Source organism: Syngnathoides biaculeatus, chromosome 6 (assembly GCF_019802595.1).
Source record: "Syngnathoides biaculeatus isolate LvHL_M chromosome 6, ASM1980259v1, whole genome shotgun sequence".
Taxonomy (NCBI): Eukaryota; Metazoa; Chordata; class Actinopteri; order Syngnathiformes; family Syngnathidae; genus Syngnathoides; species Syngnathoides biaculeatus.
The window spans coordinates 18,014,568-18,034,643 of NC_084645.1; the positions used below are offsets into that span (position 1 = coordinate 18,014,568).

The following is a 20,076-nucleotide window of genomic DNA, read 5'->3' on the forward strand; positions in this document are numbered from 1 at the left end:
AAGAGAGTCATCGGTCATTTAAGGACCCTAATATAGTATTATTGCTCATTTAATCTTTGGGAAGATAGATGCTCTGAGCTGAAATGATGGTTCTACAAAGCCCAGCTACAAATGGGGCACATTCACCAAAAACAATCTTTGATCATTGACCAGAGATTGAAGCATTTTAAAGCAAATAGCTTTTTTGCGTCAAAACCCAAAGGTTTTTTTTAAACCCTGGATGGACACGCAGTGCACAATCTTTCTAAAAAATGAAAATATCATGTAAAAGGCCATTTATTTCCATAATTCCATTCAAAAAGTGAAACTTCAAGCTTAAGGGCTCACAATTTCAAGTATTGTATTTATTGTTTTTTAACCATAATTTGGACTTCCAGCTCATAAAACCCACAAAATTAGAAATTCCAAAAATTTAAATACTGTGAAGACATCACCATTTACTTTTCAGTTTTTGCTGAAAAAAAATGAAACAGAAATTAGGCGTCACATTAAATCTATCAAAAACAAGGTACATTAAAAACATGATGTCGTCGCTTTGCTTAAATCACTGCCTTGATGGCAATGAGTAGATCAACCTGTGGCATTGCTTGGGAGTTACAGAAGCCCAGATTTCTTTAATTTCTGTCATTTCTTCTTTGTTTTTAGGTCTGGTGCCTTCCATTTTCATTTTCCTCTTGATAACATCCCCCAGATTCTCAATGGAGTTTAGCTCCGGCAAGTTGGCTGGCCAGTCAACGCACTGTGATGGTAAGGGCATCAAACCAGGTTTTGGTGCTTTTGTAGGTGTGGCCAGGGCCAGGTATTACTGGAAGACGAAATCTGCATCTCTATGCAGAAGTCTCAGCAGAAGGAATCGTGAAGTACGTTTAACCATTCAGGTAGACTTTTGCGGTGACCTTCGATTTAAGAAAGCAGAGTTTACCAACACCTGCACTGTAATTTTTAACACCAAATCATGACAAACTGTGGATATTTCACACTGGATCTCAAACATCTTGGCTTCTGGTCTTCACCTGCATGAATGCCTTTTTTTTTTTTAATACCTTTTTTTGAATGTGTTTGTTTGATGAGCAAGAAGTCCAAATGATGAAATAAAAAATACAGTAAATATTTGAAACTGTTTACACTGTGGGCCCTGAACCTATAATCTATGAAAGCTTAACTTTTTGAATGGAAAATAAAATTTTTGGAAAGGATCTGGATGTCATACATGAAGCCATTTGAAATGTCCGGTAGGCTTCACTTATAATTCTGCAAGCTCTGTTCACAGAAATTCAGCATGCAGGGCAAGAGGGATGGGAACAGAAAAGGAACTGATCTGCACCATCACAGCGAAGAATGCAGTATGTGTAGAATATATTAAATTAATGCCATCTTTGCCTCTTGTCTGCAGTGAAAGGAACAGATTCTCAAGGGGAAAAGCAGGGAACCGAGACCATGCTCGCCTTCGCTTACTGGTTTGTGTCCACGCTATAGAGCTCGTGGACCTACACCATAAAACCACGTGACATCAACAAATTGCCGGTCTAACAAAGCATTGTTGAGAGTTAATTCCATTGAGACGAAACGAAAATATGTCTTATACCACGACATCCAGAGTTTTGTCCGATACCGTTAAACATTTAGAAGGTGCTAATAAACTAAGGTACGAGGAAAAATTAGAGACGCTTGGCATAGAGGACCCATATTTTATGCTGAAGTCGATGTTTTCGCCAAGAAGAAATTGGACTCTTAATTCGCTTCCGCTTGTCTTGAACAACTGGATATACACATGGATCTGGTGAGTAAATCATCGAGATTTACACAGAAAAGTTCAAAAGCGTATCAAAGTCTGGACACATACAAATAGTTCGTTGCTGGATTTGTTTTCAATCAGGAAAAAATCCCACATAGTGATGGACCCACTCAGATTTTTCCAATACAAATATCAATATTTGAATAAATGACCCCTGGATTTACACAGAGCTAGCCTCTGTGCTTGGATGAGAGGATAAAGATTTTCCAAACAAAGCAGAAAACCCCGGTTGTGACTAATTAAATGTCATGACAATGGCAATTCCTTAATTTATGCACGCCAGCATTCTTGCACATCTCTTGACAGTTGATAAATGGGGATGGTCTGGAATTTCCTTGAGTGAACCACGGTATTGACATCTGACAAATAAATGGGCTTCAAGACTTGACATTACCTTTAGAACACCATCTGAAGCCACTTGTGATCTGACCATCCATCCTTAGTCATAATTTTATCATCCATTTATTACCCTAAACTACAATCACCCACTTACCCAGCCCATTTATTAGCCCATCCATGATATAAATATATCCGTCCTTATATATATATTTCGTTCATCAAACTAGGGACCCATACACCCTTTTTTTCCATCCATCCATCCATCCATCCATCCATCCATCCATCCATTCATCCATCCATCCATCCATACATCCATACATCCAGTCAGTCAGTCAGTCAGTGACTCATTCATTCATTAATCTCATCCATCCACTAAATTAGGAATCATCTACTTACATCCATCATCGTTATCAGTTTTTTTTCAACCTCACCAGTTTGTTAATGGTCCTTCTACAAAACATCCATTGAGCATACATCAGCCATCCTATCCATCCATCGACATCATTTGTCAATTAATCAATGCTTCATTATTTGTTCCACTGATCCAATAAGTAATCTGTTCAATTACTGACGTGTTTAGTTAGAATATATATGATCTTACCACCCCAATTCATCCAATTACAGTGTATTATAACTTCACTTCCTATGTTACATGACTAGCATGAAAGTAAACTAAGTACCAATAGTTACCAGGTATTATTAGTGCTGCAGTGCCATTGAGATGCATTGTCTATAGAACAAAGAAGAGCACTGGCAGACAAAGACTGAGATGCAAAAGCACATTGGTGGAGTAAAACATGAATCAATTATTATTTTTTTGACCTGTGAACTGCAGCAATGAGCTCTTTCACTCAAATGATGCGTTTAAACCTAAAGACACTGTAGTAGCTGACTTTGTAATCAGGTACTGAATCAGTATACAGTGAAGATAATAAGTATTTGAACACCCTGCTATATTGCAGGTTCTCCCACTTCGAAATCATGGAGGGGTCTGAAATTTTCATCACACGTGCATGTCCACTGTGAGAGAGATAATCGAAAAAGAAAAATCCAGAAATCACAGCTAGAATTCTGATGCTCAAAGACCTGTTAGTCCGCCTTTAAGTCTACACCTCCACTCCATATATTATCCTGAATCAGATGCACCTGTGTGAAGTCGTTTGCTGCATAAAGTCACCTGTCCACCCCATACAATCAGTAAGACTCAAACTTGTCACATCGCCAAGACCAAAAAGCTGTCCAAAGACACCAGAGACAAAATTGTACAACTCCACACGGCTGGAAAGGGCTACGGAGAAATTGCCAAGCAGCTTGGTGAAAACAGGTCCACTGTTGGAGCAATAATTAGAAAATGGAAGAAGCTAAACATTATGGTTAGTCTCAATTGGAGTGGAGCCCTATGCAAGAGATCACCTCGTGGGGTCTCAATGATCCTGAGAAAGGTGAGGAATCAGCCCAGGACTACACGACAGGTCTTGGTTAATGACCTGAAAAGAGCTGGGACCACCGTTTCCAAGGTGACTGTTGGTAATACACTAAGATGTCATGGTTTGAAATCATGCATGGCACGGAAGATTCACCTGCTTAAACCAGCCCATGTCAAGGCTCGTCTTTAGTTTGCCAATGACCATTTGGATGATACAGAGGAGTCATGGGAGAAAGTTGTGACCCTTTTGTAGTCAGATGAGACCAACATGGAACTTTTTGGTCACAATTCCACGAACCGTGTTTTTGAAGGAAGATGAATAATGACTTCCATCCCAAGAACACCATCCTTACTGTGAAGCATGGGGGTGGTAGAATCATACTTTGGGGGTGTTTTTCTGCACATGGGCAGGACAACTGCACTGTATTAAGGAGAGTATGATCGCGGCCATGTATTTGGAGGTTTTGAGGAACAACCTCTTTCCCATAGTCAGAGCATTGAAGATGGGGCGTGGCAGGGTCTACACAGCAAGGTAAACCAAGGAGTGGGTCCGTAAGAAGCATATCAAGGTTCTGGGGTGGCCTAGCCAGTCTCCAGACCTAAACCCAATAGAAAATATTTGGAGGGAGGTGAAACTCCGTGTTTCTCAGCGACAGCCCAGAAACCTGTCTGATCTAGAGAAGATCTGTGTGGAGAAGTGGGCCAAAATACCTCCTGCAGTGTGTGCAAACGGGGTGAACGACGACAGGAAACGTTTGACCTCTGTAATTGCAAACGAAGGTTACTGTACCAAATATTAACATTGTTTTTTTTCAGGTGTTTAAATACTTATTTGCAGGTGTATCACACAAATAAATCGTTTAAAAAAATACATTGTGATTTCTGGATTTTTCTTTTTAGATTATCTCTCTCATAGTGGACATTCACCTACAATGAAAATTTCAGACCCCTCCATGACTTCTAAGTGGGAGAACTTGCAATATAGCAGGGTGTTCAAATACTTATTTTCTTCACTGTACCAGGGCATACATCTATGCATATTATGGTGTAAACTCGAGAAAAAACACAAAAAACCTAACTTTTTTTCAACATATCCCCCTTATGATTACAAATGACCTGATTTGCATACTTAGTCATGAAAATGGAAATTACTTGCTTTTGTGGCCAGTGAGGGAGAAAATGTGTGTGATTGCAGCTCATTCCCAAACTGTATTTGACCTCTCTATTGGTACGATACCTCATGCCTTTGGTGGAGTGGTTGTGGAAGTTCTGCAGTAGTTGAGGGAGGCCCAGCATGGCCTCAAACACCACAGCCAGGGACCCCAGAATTTCTATAAACATGGCAGAGTCCAACAGCAGCATGGTGACCACAGCACAAAGGACAGTGAGGCCAAAGCAGAAGAGGAGGTAGTCCTCAAACGCATTCCACTTCCAGAAATAATGCAAATCCAAGTCTGGAGAGGGCAGAGTTGAAAAAAGCAGACCGTTAGGTGTGTTTGTTGCAACAGGATGTGCATATCAAAACATAAGAGCAGTGGAGACAGGAAATGATTGAAAGCATTCCGGTATATAGCAGGTAAGATGAATTAGATAGAGTGTTTCATTAAAGGATGCATAAAAATTCTGCAAAGTCAGCTCACCTAAATCCATATTGTGCTCACGCATGAGGGAATGGAACAAGATAAATGAGGGGCCCAAAACCTTTTACATTTCATTTACTTTTGGATAACCTGCCCTTTGGTAAAATTAGGTCAGAGATGAAGAAAATGTAAGGCTACCTTACAATTTTCCCACTCTGGCAATCTATTGATCACGTTCTGCCTTGCAAATACAAACAACAAAATGGCCACAGTGGGTGGGTTTCTCCTTGAATGGAGAAGGAAACAATCAACAGTCACTAAGTAAAAATATCAAATCAGAACCAGCACGAGCTCTTTTTTCCCCGCCATTTCCATTTCCAAGTCACCTATCCTCACAAGGGTCGCGGGAGAGCAGGTATTTTGTTCCCTGAGGTTCCTTGAAATTGAACTATTTTAACTATTTTAAAAGTTAAAGAAAACTGAAGAAATAAAATTTTCTGGTTACTAAAGAAAAAAAAAACTTTTGTCAACTGCTTTGAATTAATCACAAATACAGATATAATTTTGAGGCATAGTTTTGAGGCAAAATCAAATTATTGACTGACAAATTTGTGGAGTTGTGGCGGGATTTACAATTTTTTTTTCAGTGGATTTAAAACATGTACATGGAGCTTATGCGGGTTAGTGTTGTTATAAAATACTTCTCAGTATCAATACTTTTTTGTATTCCACATTAGTTTAAGTCCAAATGCAATCTAATTTCTAACTTTAATCATTTTTTTTCTTTTGGTATTGCAATGGACTTAATTTAGAAATATAAAAAAAATAATAATCAGACTGACACAATCCATCCTTGTCACTGTCCACTAAACCACCCAAAATATTAGGTCATCAGCTACTCATTACTCATTACTTATGGATGATGATGGGGTGGTGGAAAACAGGTTGCTGCCAATTTTGGGCTTGACATCTAAAGACAGGACATTTATTCGAAATTAACCCAAAAGCTGTGTAGCAAAAAGATCAAATGTGTCAGCTGGCAGTGAGTGACAAGCGACAAGAGGAAAACAATAGTTTTCAAGCTTCTGCCGCCTTTGTCCTTATGCAGTCAGACTTTGAAATGGTTTGATTTTTGTGTTTTTTTTCCTCCGTATGAATAATCTTACATGTAATATGCATTAGTGCACATAAAAATTCTGGAATGTTTTCCATTTAATTCAGTGAAGCTCTATCTGCCTTTTGCATTTCAGATATCAGAGAGGAGACCTCTTGTATTGAATGCACTGTGGGAAACGGTGAACATGACTAATAGCTTTATTACCATGAACCACAAAAGACTGAGCATTGCTCACAGCTTATAACACAAGGAAAGGGGATACACAAACACAGGCCTCAGTATGCATAGAGCACACACATCAACTATTGGGGACTGACTTGTGCCTCAAAACTTGACACTGACCATTTTCAGATATGCGCAAGCATTTTTTCTTTGCTTTGTTGCAAAAACTTGCAAAAATGTCAAGTCATTCTACACCCGTGGATGGTTTCAGACTTCACAGACACGTGCAGACTGCCCTTCCTCATTAACAAAGTCCTTCCATTAACTTTCTCATCAGGCCACCATCTTAAAGTATAAACATATCGACAACACCAGCTTGTTAACTTGTGCCTGTAACATTGTGATTTCCAATGTAGAGAGCCTCCCATCAGCTTATTGGCAAAACATACACATGCATACCCACGTGCACTGACCCCCTCCTCCTCTCATCCCGCACACGCACACTTAAATACTGACCCTCATACTGCACACACTGGTCCATTTTCACAGATATTACTGTATAGAGCAACCCACCTACTGTACTTTCATCAGCTATATTTCTTCCATTTCATCTCCCACTTGTTTTGCTTGCTATGTTTACCTGGATAATCAAATTGCTCTGAGAGGTCATGCATCATTCATGTGGGCTCCCTTTTAGTTTTCCGCTCATATCATACATCATCCCAAGCTTCCTCTACTGGATGAGCTCACTTCTTCCCACTCAAAACTTTTTTTCTTCTGGCGAACTCACTGTTGTTTTCATCAAGCAATAAGGTTCAGCCCAGCAAAGCAGCAAACTGTTTTGCATTTCCATTGTCAAAAAGGGTACAAAATAAATAACTACTCTGCACAATTTTTTTCTCCACACCTTTCACGACAGACTTTGGTACTACAGTACCTAAAGCGGGAAGCTTGATACAGTCTTTTGATTGATCCACAGGGAATCATTACCATGTGACACGATTCCTCTGGATTACTGTAAGTATCCTGTTTAATCTTTGTCGGTCGGGTTAGGCAGCACAAGCGCTGGAGAAAACAGTGGAGGGAAAAACAGTCAATCATGAGAATGACACATTTCAGACCAATGTGTCATGTGCGAGGCTGGACCACAGCCAAGAAGGGCGTGGCCTGGCCACTGCCCTGAGCGGTTTCATCTATGACAGCTGTCGCTGGTCACACCTGTTTCACATGAGGCGCTGTGATTAGACCATCTACTTAAGTTGGAGTTTTGTCACTGGCATTTGCCAGTTCGTTGAGTATGGTTTACCACACCCTGGGTTACTCCGCCACTGCGCCGTTATAGCCCAATCACGCTTTTGTTACGCTTTTTAGTTATCTCATAGTTACTGGAACTTGTTTCTTGTTTTGTGGATCTTGCCTTCTTGGACTGTGTTGTCGTGCACAACACAGTTTATAATAAAGCCCATTGAACATCATGCCTTTGTCTGGGAGTCCTGCATTTCGGTCCGCCACCGCACCGCCGGTCCATGACAAAATGGGCTATTTGGTTTCTTTAATTAATATAACATATGATTTTAGATGGGCCAGAAGTGTAGTGGTTCAAAGTCCACTGGGATAGTCTCCAGCTCGTGTTGACACAACCACTGCAAGAAATATATACTGTAGATGATTGAGTGGACATAATTTCTGGACTGTAGGAGAAAGAACGGCTTAGTGAGAGAGCTTTTAATGCCATGAGGTACATGAGGCTACAATTGCAGTTTCTGTTATCCATACATTTCATGGGAGGAGGTGATTGGCCTACCCCTCAACCCCAGCTATTCCCAAGTGGTCTCCCATCCAAGCACTATCCAAGACTTCCCCTGCTTAGCTTCCAAGATCAGACAAGTGCAAGTGTTCTCAGGTAAACGAAAAGGTACTCATTGAGAATGTATGCAAACAAAGAAAGAACGAGAAAACTACACTGGGGCTGCAACTAATGACGACTTGATTAATTAATTAATCTGCCAGAGTTGCTGTTTGTGTAGATGTACCTTCACCGCACTTTGGTGCAGGCAGCGTGTGCTCAGTTCCCAATTAGTGCCAATGTGAACCTGAGTCTCAATAGTTGTCTGTCTCTAAATATTCCCCAGAAATGGTTGATGAGCAGTTCAGGATGTAGTCTGCATTTCTCCTGCAGTAACCTGGGATAGGCTCCAGTGCCCCACAGCTTTGAAAAGGGTATGTGGTAGAGAATGGATGGCTTTGCATTTTTTCCTCATGCCTAATACAAGGGTTTTGTCTAAGTGTACGCCGCCATTTCCCAGATGAAAACAAACAAAAAAACATATTGGGTTGATTTTTATCCACTTCCATTGATCACTTGCTTTTAATTGAAATTCTATTAGTCGATAAGGCAATTTCAATTTTTACCCTGAAGGCCTCTTTCAGTCTTTTTTCTATAAAGGTAGGGATGTCATCAAACTCTTTTATTGATTATTGAGAGCTGGCTCACTAGTTGTAATGCTACTACCTGGAAATTGGATGTGGCCTTTTACAAATTGCCTTGGGTCTGATGAGTAATGAGGTCAGAGCCATGCTTCAAATATCTCCAAGAAGGTGAGAAACATTTTCACCATCTACTCTTCAATGCACTATTGATGTAAAGCAACTCAACCACTACAACAGGGGCCAAAGAGGTACAGTGAAGAAAAAAAGTATTTGAGCACACTGCTATTTTCCAAGTTCTCCCATTTAGAAATCATGGAGGAGTCTGAAATTTTCACCTTAGGTGCATGTCTACTGTGAGAGAGATAATCTAGAAAAAAAATCCTGAAATTACAATGTATGATTTTGTAACGATTTGTTTGTGTAATGCAGCTGCAAATAAGTATTTGAACGGCGGAGAAAACCAATGTTAATATTTCATACAGTAGCCTTTGTTTGCAATTACAGAGGTCAAACATTTCCTGTAGTTGTTCACCATCATCATTGCAGGAGGGATTTTGTCCCACTCCTCCACACAGATCTTCTCTAGACCAGACAAATTTCTGGGCTGTCGCTGAGAAACCCGGAGTTTCAGCTCCCTCCAAAGATTTTCTATTAGGTTTAGGTCTGCAGACTGGCTAGGCCACGCCAGAACCTTGATATGCTTCTTACGGCGCCACTCCTTGGTTTTCCTGGCTGTGTGATTCGGGTCATTGTCATGTTGAAAGACCCAGCCATGACCCAACTTCAATGCTCTGACTAAGGGGAAGAGGTTGTTCCCCAAAATCTGACAATACTTGGCCGCGGTCATCTTCTCTTTAATACAGTGCAGTCGCCCTGTTCCATGTGCAGAAAAACACTCGCAAAGCATGATGCTACCACCCCCATGCTTCACAGTAGGGATGGTGTTCTTGGAATGGAACTCATCATTTGTCTTCCTTCAAACACGGTTCGTGGAATTATGACCAAAAAGTTCAATTTTGGTCTCATCTGACCACAAAACTTTCTCACATGACTCCTCTGTATCAGCCAAATGGTCATTGACAAACTTAAGACGGGCCTTGACATGTGGTAGTTTAAGCAGGGGAACCTTCCGTGCCATGCATGATTTCAAACCATGGCGTCTAGTGTATTACCAACAGTCACCTTGGAAATGGTGGTCCCAGTTCTTTTCAGGTTATTGACCATGTCCTGTCGTGTAGTCCTGGGCCGATTCCTCACCTTTCTAAGGATAATTGAGATCCCATGAGGTGATATCTTGCATGGGGCTCCACTCAGATTGAGATTGACCATCATGTATAGCTTCTTCCATTTTCTAATGATTGCTCCAACAGTGGACATTTTTTCGCCAAACTGCTTGGCAATTTCTCCATAGCCCTTTCCAGCCGTGTGGAGTTGTACAATTTAGTTGTTGGTGTCATTGGACAGCGTTTTGGTCTTGGCTATGTTACAAGCTTGAGTCTTACTGATTGTATGGGGTGGACAGGTGTCTTTATGGAGCTAACCTCACACAGGTGCATCTGATTCAGGATAATACATGGAGTGTAGGTGGACTTTTAAAAGTGGACTAACAGGTCTTTGAGAGTCAGAATACAAGGTGATAGGTGTTCAAATCGTTAAAAAATCATATTGCTGAATTTTTCTTTTGAGATTATCTCCTTCACAGTGGACATGCACCAATGATGAAAGTATCAGACTGATTCCCAAGTGGGAGAACTTTCACTATGGCAGGGTGTTCAAATACTCATTTTCTTCATTGTGTGTGGGCAAGAGGATAACATACTCATATGAGGGTAGAGTGGCAAGAGAAAGAGGTGAAGTCTGGCTGCCAAAGTTCACACATGTGATCACGACATCTTATCGTCTTCTATAGACTGCAGCACTGACAGAACTGAGCAACAGTTTCACAAGGAAGCAGATGAGAAATGCAGGGACAGAGATTCAGGGAGAAATAGAGTGCCCGTGAGTCATTGAAGGAGATGTATGAACCCCGTACTGCAAGCGTTTGCCATTAAGCCGCGCTCAACAGTCCGGCACAGAGGGGGGAAAAGAGCCACTGAGACGGACATAGAAAGTGACAGCTTGGGGGGCCTGAGTGAAGACATGCTGACTCAGCACTGTGAGAAAGAAGTCTGTCTGCTGGTTTGAAGATGTGTGAAAGTTGTCGTTCTCTTGTTGGCTGTTTGTCAGTGCTCAAAGGTCTATTTGCCTTGTCTGTGCGACATCAACTTGTCATGTTGTTTCGTACTGTATCATGTGGTCAGTCACTGTGTCCGTGATGTTAGCTCATGACCACAACAGTTATACAGTAGACCCGCACATACTTGCTATTTGGCATCTGCAGATTTACCTACTCGCTGAATTGACGAAGACCAATGATCAGCGAGTTTAAATAAAACGATAACCGATCTGATCACAAGATGAGCAATGTGTCCATTGAAATTACTTGTTCATTTACTGTATATGGTTGTGTACTTAATTGCTCCAAATTACATATTTACAGTAAATAATGCATATTTTTTTATCTATCTCGAACCTTATTGTTTATCTATTGTTCTATTAGATGGCAGTAAGTACGTACAAAAATAAATGTACTGTATCTACTTTTGGTGAGATTTTTGTTTGTTTGGGATCTAGAAACAAAGAAGCATTTACACTCACAACCACACCTAATGGCAATTTAAAGTCTCCAATTCATGCATATCTTTGGGATGTTCCCAGAGAAAACCCACAAAGGCATGTGGAGGACATGCAAAATTCACACATGCAAGGTCGGTATTTGAACCCCGGTCCTCAGAACTGTGAGGCTCACGCTCTCACCACTGTTCCGCCTGGTCAAATACCATCTCACAGAATAAATGATCTGAAAGTTATAACTTTTTTTTCTTCCCCCACTGTGATCACCCAGGGTGCTCTGCAATTATTTTTACAAAGAGCAGTTCTGACCTCACCACCCACTTGCTCTCTTTAATTTTGAGTCCATTTCTGTGCCACGAAAAGCAGAAGAGACATTCTTTGGGAAGAAAAACAGCTGGTAGAGAAAAGGAAGATACAATTTTTCAAAGACTTCTATTTTCTCTGCATGCCCTTTAAACTCATTCAATTACATTTTTACTGAAATGTACTTTTCATTTCATTTACTGGATTTAAAAAGTGGATTTCTAAAAAACAAATTGGGAAACTGAAAGGCCGCGGGCCTCTACCAAAGTTTTCAGCACTCAATTAATCCTAGGACTGAACTAAACTGCACCCTCCGCAATAAATACTAACAGTAAAGAATAATAACTATAAATATGCCTCTGTAGCTTGGTGTCACCATTTCACCTGGAATATATAGTACTTAGAGTTCCTTAAACAGTGCTGGCAACATAAACAAGTACTTGTTTGTTTTAAAGGACTTTTTCCTGCCTTCCATAAAAAGTACATCTGACTTACTGTGTTCAAACATAAGCATGTAATAAGTTAGTAGTAGACACAAATCCCCACACAGACGTACACAAAACAAAAAGCTAATGGCGAAATTTTATTTTCTATAATATACTTATATATATATATATATATATATATATATATATATATATATATATATATTTTTTTTTTTTTAACAGATGATCTGCGTGGGGGATTCACAACAATGAACATATTTATTTTTCACACATCACTTCTGGTGTTCTGATCTTTCATCTATTTTCTAATTTGTTGCTTCACTGCCCAACCTGTCACAAATGCTTTTGTAGCATTTGTATACAATGAATAAACCAAACAAATTAAGACTCTGCCTCTGGGCCACATTATTCTGTTGTGTGACAGTAAAGTGATCTCTGTATGCAATTTGCTCACATCTGCCACAAAGCGTCTGCCAAAATCCTCCTCAACGTCACGAGTATAATAGCAACCTCTGATTAACTCCCAAATTCATTTACATAGGGTACGATTGGAAATTCACACCAAGTGAGTGTTGTTGGAGTGTGCCGTTCAGTTATTCATAGCGCCGCACTCCCTCTACTCTGACTGAGGAGATGGAGCGGCTGGAGTGGCAGCCAGAACTGACATATTCAACATGGAGGACGCCGCCCATGCCCAACACACTTTTCCTAAATTCACAAAAAATGGAACATTCTCACCCCGGACAGAATACACTTGCTGGCCTACCATGACCTTCTCAGTCAGTGGGTGATAAGTAGTATTAAAACTGCCTCTTTAAATGTAAAATGGAAAACCTGATAAGCATTCATCTTTGATCATCTGGTAATTGCATATTAATCTGTGCCTTGGTAGTGGTGTGGCTCACATCTCCCTATCTTTGAGAAAACAGATCCAAGGTCAATTCATTGGCAGTGTCCCATTCACTTAGTCCTCAGACTGACGGGAAATCAGACCTTTACCCAAAGTCACCTGGGATAGGGTCCAGTTTCCTCATTGCTGAACAAGATAATGGGTACAAAAACTCGGGTCAAAATGGGAAAAAAAAACGTGATTCTACTCTGCTTCAAATATTGTTGCGATGCCACTCACAGCCATCACAACCTCCTCAATCTGACATCCCTCGCCTGCCTTCAAGGCAATGGAATTTATTTCTGCATGTGTATAAACAGAATGTTCCCTTTAAGGATGAATAGAGTATTTTCACATCAAATGTTACCATGACAACAGCATAAATATGTGATAGATTCCAAAAAATACATCTACATACATACCCAAGGATTTTGGGTACACACGCCTGACTTTGGTACAGGCAGCGTGAGATTGATTCATAACTGACTGGTGACCAGTTCAGGGTGTAGTCTGCCTTTTGCCCAAAGTTAGCTGGGATAGGCTCCAGCACTCCTGTGACCCTTGTGAGGATAAGCGGCTTGGAAGATGGATGGATTGATTTGAGTGTAGCGGGGGTTAGGACTGTGTGTGTGCGTGCGTGTGCGCGCACGCATGTGCGATCTGTGTGTCCTGCAGAGAAATGGAATGGAATGCTGTGGAAAACTTCAGTCCTGGAAAACAGTCCTCCAGGTAAAAGATTTATTTGCACTACAAACACACAAATTGTGTCTATAAAGCAGTTGACCACCACAGGTGTCTCATCATGCTGTTTTTTGGGCTCATTAGTTCTTATGACTTAAGATCGCTCTAGTTTAAAGACGGATTTAGGGCTGGGGTCATATTGGATTCATTGGGGGTGCTGGTTTTTGGCGTTTTCATCACTTGCAGGCCTCTGTATACTAATGAAACTGGTATTGATTTGGAAAGTAAAGCTCCATGAATTTACAATTCCAACAACAAGCCAAAGACAAACACACTGCGTTGCAGTTGTTCACCATTCTTACAATTTCAACTAATGTAAATGCACCTTTACTTTCCTTATATTTTTCTCAATACTTTTTGGTGAAAAAAAACTATACCCATTGTACTATTTTCCCTAACACTTGCAACACTGCCTCAAGATGTGGAACAACAAGTGGTTTGAGTACAACTTTCTGATAAAGTAGCATAAATAATTTTGTCATCATTAATGGACCCTCTTTCTTTATAAAGCTAAGTTAGATGTAGTGGGATTAAGATGTAAGCTCTTTCATTCCCTTTTTTCAGTTCAGGTGATTCCCTTTACTTTTATAACTGCTGCATATAACAGAAATATACATAGGTAAAGTGCATTAATTTTTGTAACAATGACCTCTATTTTTAACAATTGGTAAAATAAAAAAAAGGATGCTGATGTAAGAAATGTTAAATCCACAAACAACGCGGTTGTCAACCATTGCAAAAGAATAGAGAAATTTAAAAGTTCAAGGGATGAAAAAAACCTTTTGCCCCATCTGTGTTTTTGTTGTTGACGGACAGAGAGGAGAAGCCAAAGTTTCTGAATAGCAGTGACATTGGTGCTCACGTTGGAGGAGGTGCTGATAGGGGAGGATGGAATTAAAGAGGTGATGCATCACTGGAGCACTTCACACCTCCTTCCATCTGCTGGGAGCACATGACAAAGACAGGAGCAGGACATCCAATTAACTACACTTAGGCTCCCACGTTCTCTTGTTCGGATCTGACTTGTTCTATCTGCCTCGGAGACGTCTCACAAACGTGAACGCACCACTAAATGGGCGACTGAAAAAGGAGGATGAAAGATAATGAGATTGATACGGACTGTATCATTAGCCATACATTGAGTCTCAGAAAGATTTATTGCATTTGGTAGAGGTCCACCGCAGTACAAGCCCTTTAGAATTTTCGTCTATATAATTCAAGTCAAAGTTTATGAAAACAAATTCATAAGTACACAATCAACATAAACTAAATGGAATAAAATAAATAAATAAAAAAGTACGACAAGCCTGCACAGAAATTGAGTCAACTGTGATTTGATGAAACAGTCATCCTGTAATTTTTTTCTTTTGTAGTGCAGGATCACTTTGTAGTTAAAGTAAATAGTTATACACATCTGTGTAATTAAACTACATGACATCATACAAGATTTTAATTACCAAATTAGGCATGACATATTCATTTTTGGATGGTATTTCAGTGCACGATCTTGCGTCTGAGGAAAAACAACCAATCAGATACAGAAGTGTGACTTGCACAGTGCAAATCATTTGTTGTCCACATTTGGATACACTGATGAGGCACACTCAAAAATCACAAGTACTATTGTCAGATCCTAATTACAGTGGCAAAAAGTTACTTTTTAACTTTTTTTATATTGAAAACTTACCCTTTTAAATTTGCATGCTGGAGTTTTATCCATCCAGTTTATCCCCACGCTCTGGCTTGTATTTAGATTCTTAAACCCATTGGTTATGGATATATAAAGGCCATCAGGGAGGAGACCGCAGTGTCCCCGGTCCAGAACTAGTCGACTGAAAGACTGTTTATTCACCAGGCTATCAGGAATCTGAACTTTCTGCCCGCTTTGCCCCTCTACCTCTTCTATCGTTTACCCACCTGAAATCTGATGCCCCACACACACATACACACAATACAAGCACACACACATCTGACTCAGGGTCACATCAGCCACATTAGCAGCATTAGGTTTTGTCATCTAATTTATGTCTTATTTTCCATGGATCTCTGACCTTAAATATTTTTTTTAGCTTTGATATTTTCACATTCAATTAATCATTTTTATATTGTAGATAGCATGGTTTTTAGATTTTTATATTGATGTTATTATTTGTAGTCTTTTGTCGGACCGAGGGCCCTTAAGTACAGTAATTTCAATCCTTAGTATTTTATTCATATTGAAGAATTGACAAAAAAAGGCACCTGGTAGACCTGTAACTTGTAAAACAATAAAATATCTTTCTTTTAAAGAACAAACGTTTTCTCAATGTTAAGCCTGTGTACGCCTGCAGTTCAATGAGTCCAATAAAAATCCTTTGCTGACCAGGGGGAGTAGTCCTGCGGTTGAGATAACAGCCCAGTGGACAAAACTATTTAAGAGGTCCAATGGGAGGATTTCTTTCTCATGAGATAAGCGGCTATAGATCAAAGATATTGTGACTGGAAAAGAAATCCCAGGGTAATTGTGAGTGAGGAACGACTGGTATTTGAGGCACAATAAAACACTGTGTCTAGAGGTTTTCCAATCAAAGAAGTTGACCTTCATAAGGGCTGCATAGATAAAGACCATTAATGGCTTGGCGTGAGAGAAATTAGTGGACACGTGATGAAATTTCACAATATTATTACAGAAACATATAGTAACAATAGGTGAAGGCAGTTACCAATTTTGTTGTGTTGACGCAGCCATGTTGTTCCTAATGAAACACACGCTCACTCGCATTCAGTTCAGGTGATTTATTTGGACATTGCATAAAATTCCAGTCCTTGGCCTTAAAAAAATAAATACAACTTTGATTGCTTTCACAGTATGCTTCGGTTCATCATTCATCCGCACCTTGAATTGCCACTGAGTGAGTTCTTAAAAATTTTTCTGATTACGTGCACATAAACATTGCCAGAAACAGTTCAGAGTTCATCCTGGTGTGTTTGTCAGGAGTCATATCATCAATAAATACAACCGCTTCGCATGGCAGCCATGCATGCCCAACTGACCATGACACTACCACCACCTGCTTCACTGATGATGGGACCAATAACAGTTTCTTATCCATACACTTCTATTTACAACACCAGGGGGCTGCAAAAGGTCCGTACACACAAAAACGTAGTGTACTTCCTTTTTCAAGGCAAAGTTCGTTCAGATTAGCACTGAAGAACAATTCATGCCCTGCAACATTTAATTTCAACGACTCAGATTGCACTTGTCAACGAGTTTTTTAAATGCATCACTATATGTGAATACACTTTTAAATGATCAAGGAAATCAATTGCCACCGACTGCTCTCATAATCGCTATTTATGACTCCAGCACAAGCACTGAAAAAAGCCATTTGAATTTACTTAATTTAAACATCTCCTTGCACATGATTAAAATGTGTAAAAATGTAATTTTATCCCATTTTGATCATGTGCAACCGATGTACAGTTGACCATGGGTGAGGACACGGCCAGTCAGGAGGAGGCAGCAGCAAGTGGGAATGTTGACAAATCCCCTAAACATGTAGCGCATGTGACTACGACTGCGTAACCTCCTGATATTCAAATCATAAATAAATAGTCAAAACAGGATTAAAAGTTTTTGATGTCCTCTTTAGTATGCTGATTTGCTTGTATTTGAATTCAAAAGATTTATTACAAATACCAAACATTTATATGCATGAACCTTAATCTCAGAGGGTTGAGTGTAGGTTACTGTCTGAACACTTTCTTGTGATTTACTAAAATACATGATATTAACCTTGCAGGGTGGTCAGACTCAGCCACATGTGCTCCCAGCACCCCTGACAACAATGTCACCTATGATTGCAGCAGTTCTCTCCTCATATGACGTGAGGCCCTCCACACCGGTTCTTCCGGCTGTTTTGGGGATGGCCAGCTGTCTTCCGCTTCACCTCCACCTTCAGACCATTTCTTTTTTTAGTTCAGCGTGTGTACGGTATTCTGACTCGGCAGCATTGACAGCCGCACACGTGCTGTCCAATTCAGTCCTCTCTCGTGTGTTAACGCCGGAGCACAGCGTGCCAAAAGATGATTTACTTGTGCACCGCCACTTCTTTGAGCAACTTCACATTCACGAAAAATCTTTTTCTTCATTACCTAGCTCATTTTTCCTTTAGTGTGATCATGCAGATATTGGGATCTCGGGTGCACGGTTCATTTAAATATGTAACCCATCCATCCCTCTCTACACCCACATATTTAAATGTGGGTGTGGAGAGGGATGGGTCGGTTACTCAAACGCGTGCACTCAATTCTTCGTTGAGGATGTACACTCCTCATTACTTAGCACACATTGACCTAGCTTCAATTGGAGAAGTCAGTTTTAAAGAAAAATATGTCAGGAAACTACAAATTCCATAACTTATTGACCACACACACACACACACACACACACACACACACACACACACACACACACACCACACACACACACACACACACGCACGCACACACACTCAATCTGGCTTTCTAGCAAAAAAAATAAAAAATAAAATCACAACAAAGAGCACAATGTTCTTCTGTATTTACTTCTCTGTAAATGTGGAAATGTGAAAATGTCGAATGTTGGAAAAGGGATATATTTTATTTGAGATCAAGAAAAAAACGAGTGCTGCAACAAAATGCATTTTGGATTAGGCTGGAATGAGATTGTTATTCGCCTAACCCGATACAAGAATGTATATGAATGGGTTTGTTGAAATGCAAATTTCATTTATCAATAGCATATCTCCAACTTTAAGGTGACTCATTCACTGGATGTGGAAAAAGACATTTTTAAAGCTTGTATGGATTTGTTTGTGCATGTGAGCGTCTACTGTGCCTTATGTAACAGTAGATACACAAAGTACTGTATAGTATATTGAATATAGGGTTACAGTATGCATAAGAAAAAAGGAGCATGTTACAACATGAATGCCGGATGGTGATAAGAGTTTTACTCTTATCATGTCATTCCCTGTGATGGGGTCTAATCAGAGAGCACTGTGCAACAAAGCCGTGGGAGTGGAGGAGCAATTGTTGGGGGTGAGCTCATTTCAGTTTAGCTTAATGGGGGGAATAATGAGTTTAAAGCTCAGAGGGATGTGTGCCTATCACTGCTCCTCCTTGACATTGCAGAGTCAAGGACCAATGTGCACTAAGCTCCAAAGAATGACAGGCGTAAGTAAAAATAACATTCTCTGAATTCATCTATCAGGGTGTGGAGTGCATTTCACTGGAGCTTTCCTGCTAATGCTATATGTTGTGAGCACAAACACAATATACAATTTCAAGCATCATAAGACGCTATTACAGTCTTGAGTATTTTACTGAAACTGCTTACAGAAGTAAGTATGAGCACAGAATCGAATCTCCACGGACAGTCAGATGTAGATTTTAAAATGGTCAAACATGGTGCAAATTAAGATGAGTTCCAAGGTTGTGAGCATCTTCAAAAACGGGCAGCACAACTAATTAGTTTACATGTTTGAAGAAGTACCACCCAACTGGTTATGTGGAAAGCAGCAAAATCTGAGCGTTATCTGCACAGTTCATGGAGCATTAGTAGTTTAGTCATTGCTAGCGGTGCAGCCACCAGAAAAAAAAAGCAGAAATCATCATCTCATCATCCCTCATCATCTTTTATGATGCACATTTCCATCGAGTGATGATGTTAAGACCATATGTAGTATCAAAACTTGAAAATGATCATTTTTCTCCAAGGGGAAATTTGTTTATTTTAGGTCTTGCATACTTCTACTCATCTACCATTGCACTTATCCTCATAAGGGTCACAGGAGTGCTGGAGCCTATGCCATCTATCTTCAGACAAGAGGCAGGGTTCACCCCCAATTTGTTGCCAACTAATCGCAGGGCACATAGAAACGGACAACCATTCGCACTCCCAATCACGCTTAAGTGCAACTTTAGAGTCTCCAATGAATACATGTTTTTGGGATTTGGGAGGAAACCGGAGTGCCTGGAGAAAACCCAAGCAGGTATGGGGAGAAAATGCAAACTCCACACAGCTGGGGGCAGGATTTGAATCCAAGTTCTTAGAACTGTGAGGCCAACGCTTTAACCACCGTGCTGCCTCAAAATATTTTATTTGAGATATTTCACTGTGTTCAAAAATAATAAATGCTCTTAACAGATG

At 40.1% G+C, this 20,076-nt stretch overlaps 1 protein-coding gene across 1 annotated transcript in view; it reads right to left on the minus strand.

Moving 5' to 3' along the window:
* si:dkey-246g23.2 (solute carrier family 66 member 2) overlaps positions 1 to 20,076 on the minus strand; it is a 40,073-nt gene that overhangs the window by 9,741 nt on the left and 10,256 nt on the right. The window contains exon 4 of the mRNA XM_061821516.1: positions 4,798 to 5,014. Within this exon, the coding sequence (XP_061677500.1) occupies positions 4,798 to 5,014 (217 nt within the window). The remainder of the gene's footprint in view (positions 1 to 4,797; positions 5,015 to 20,076) is intronic.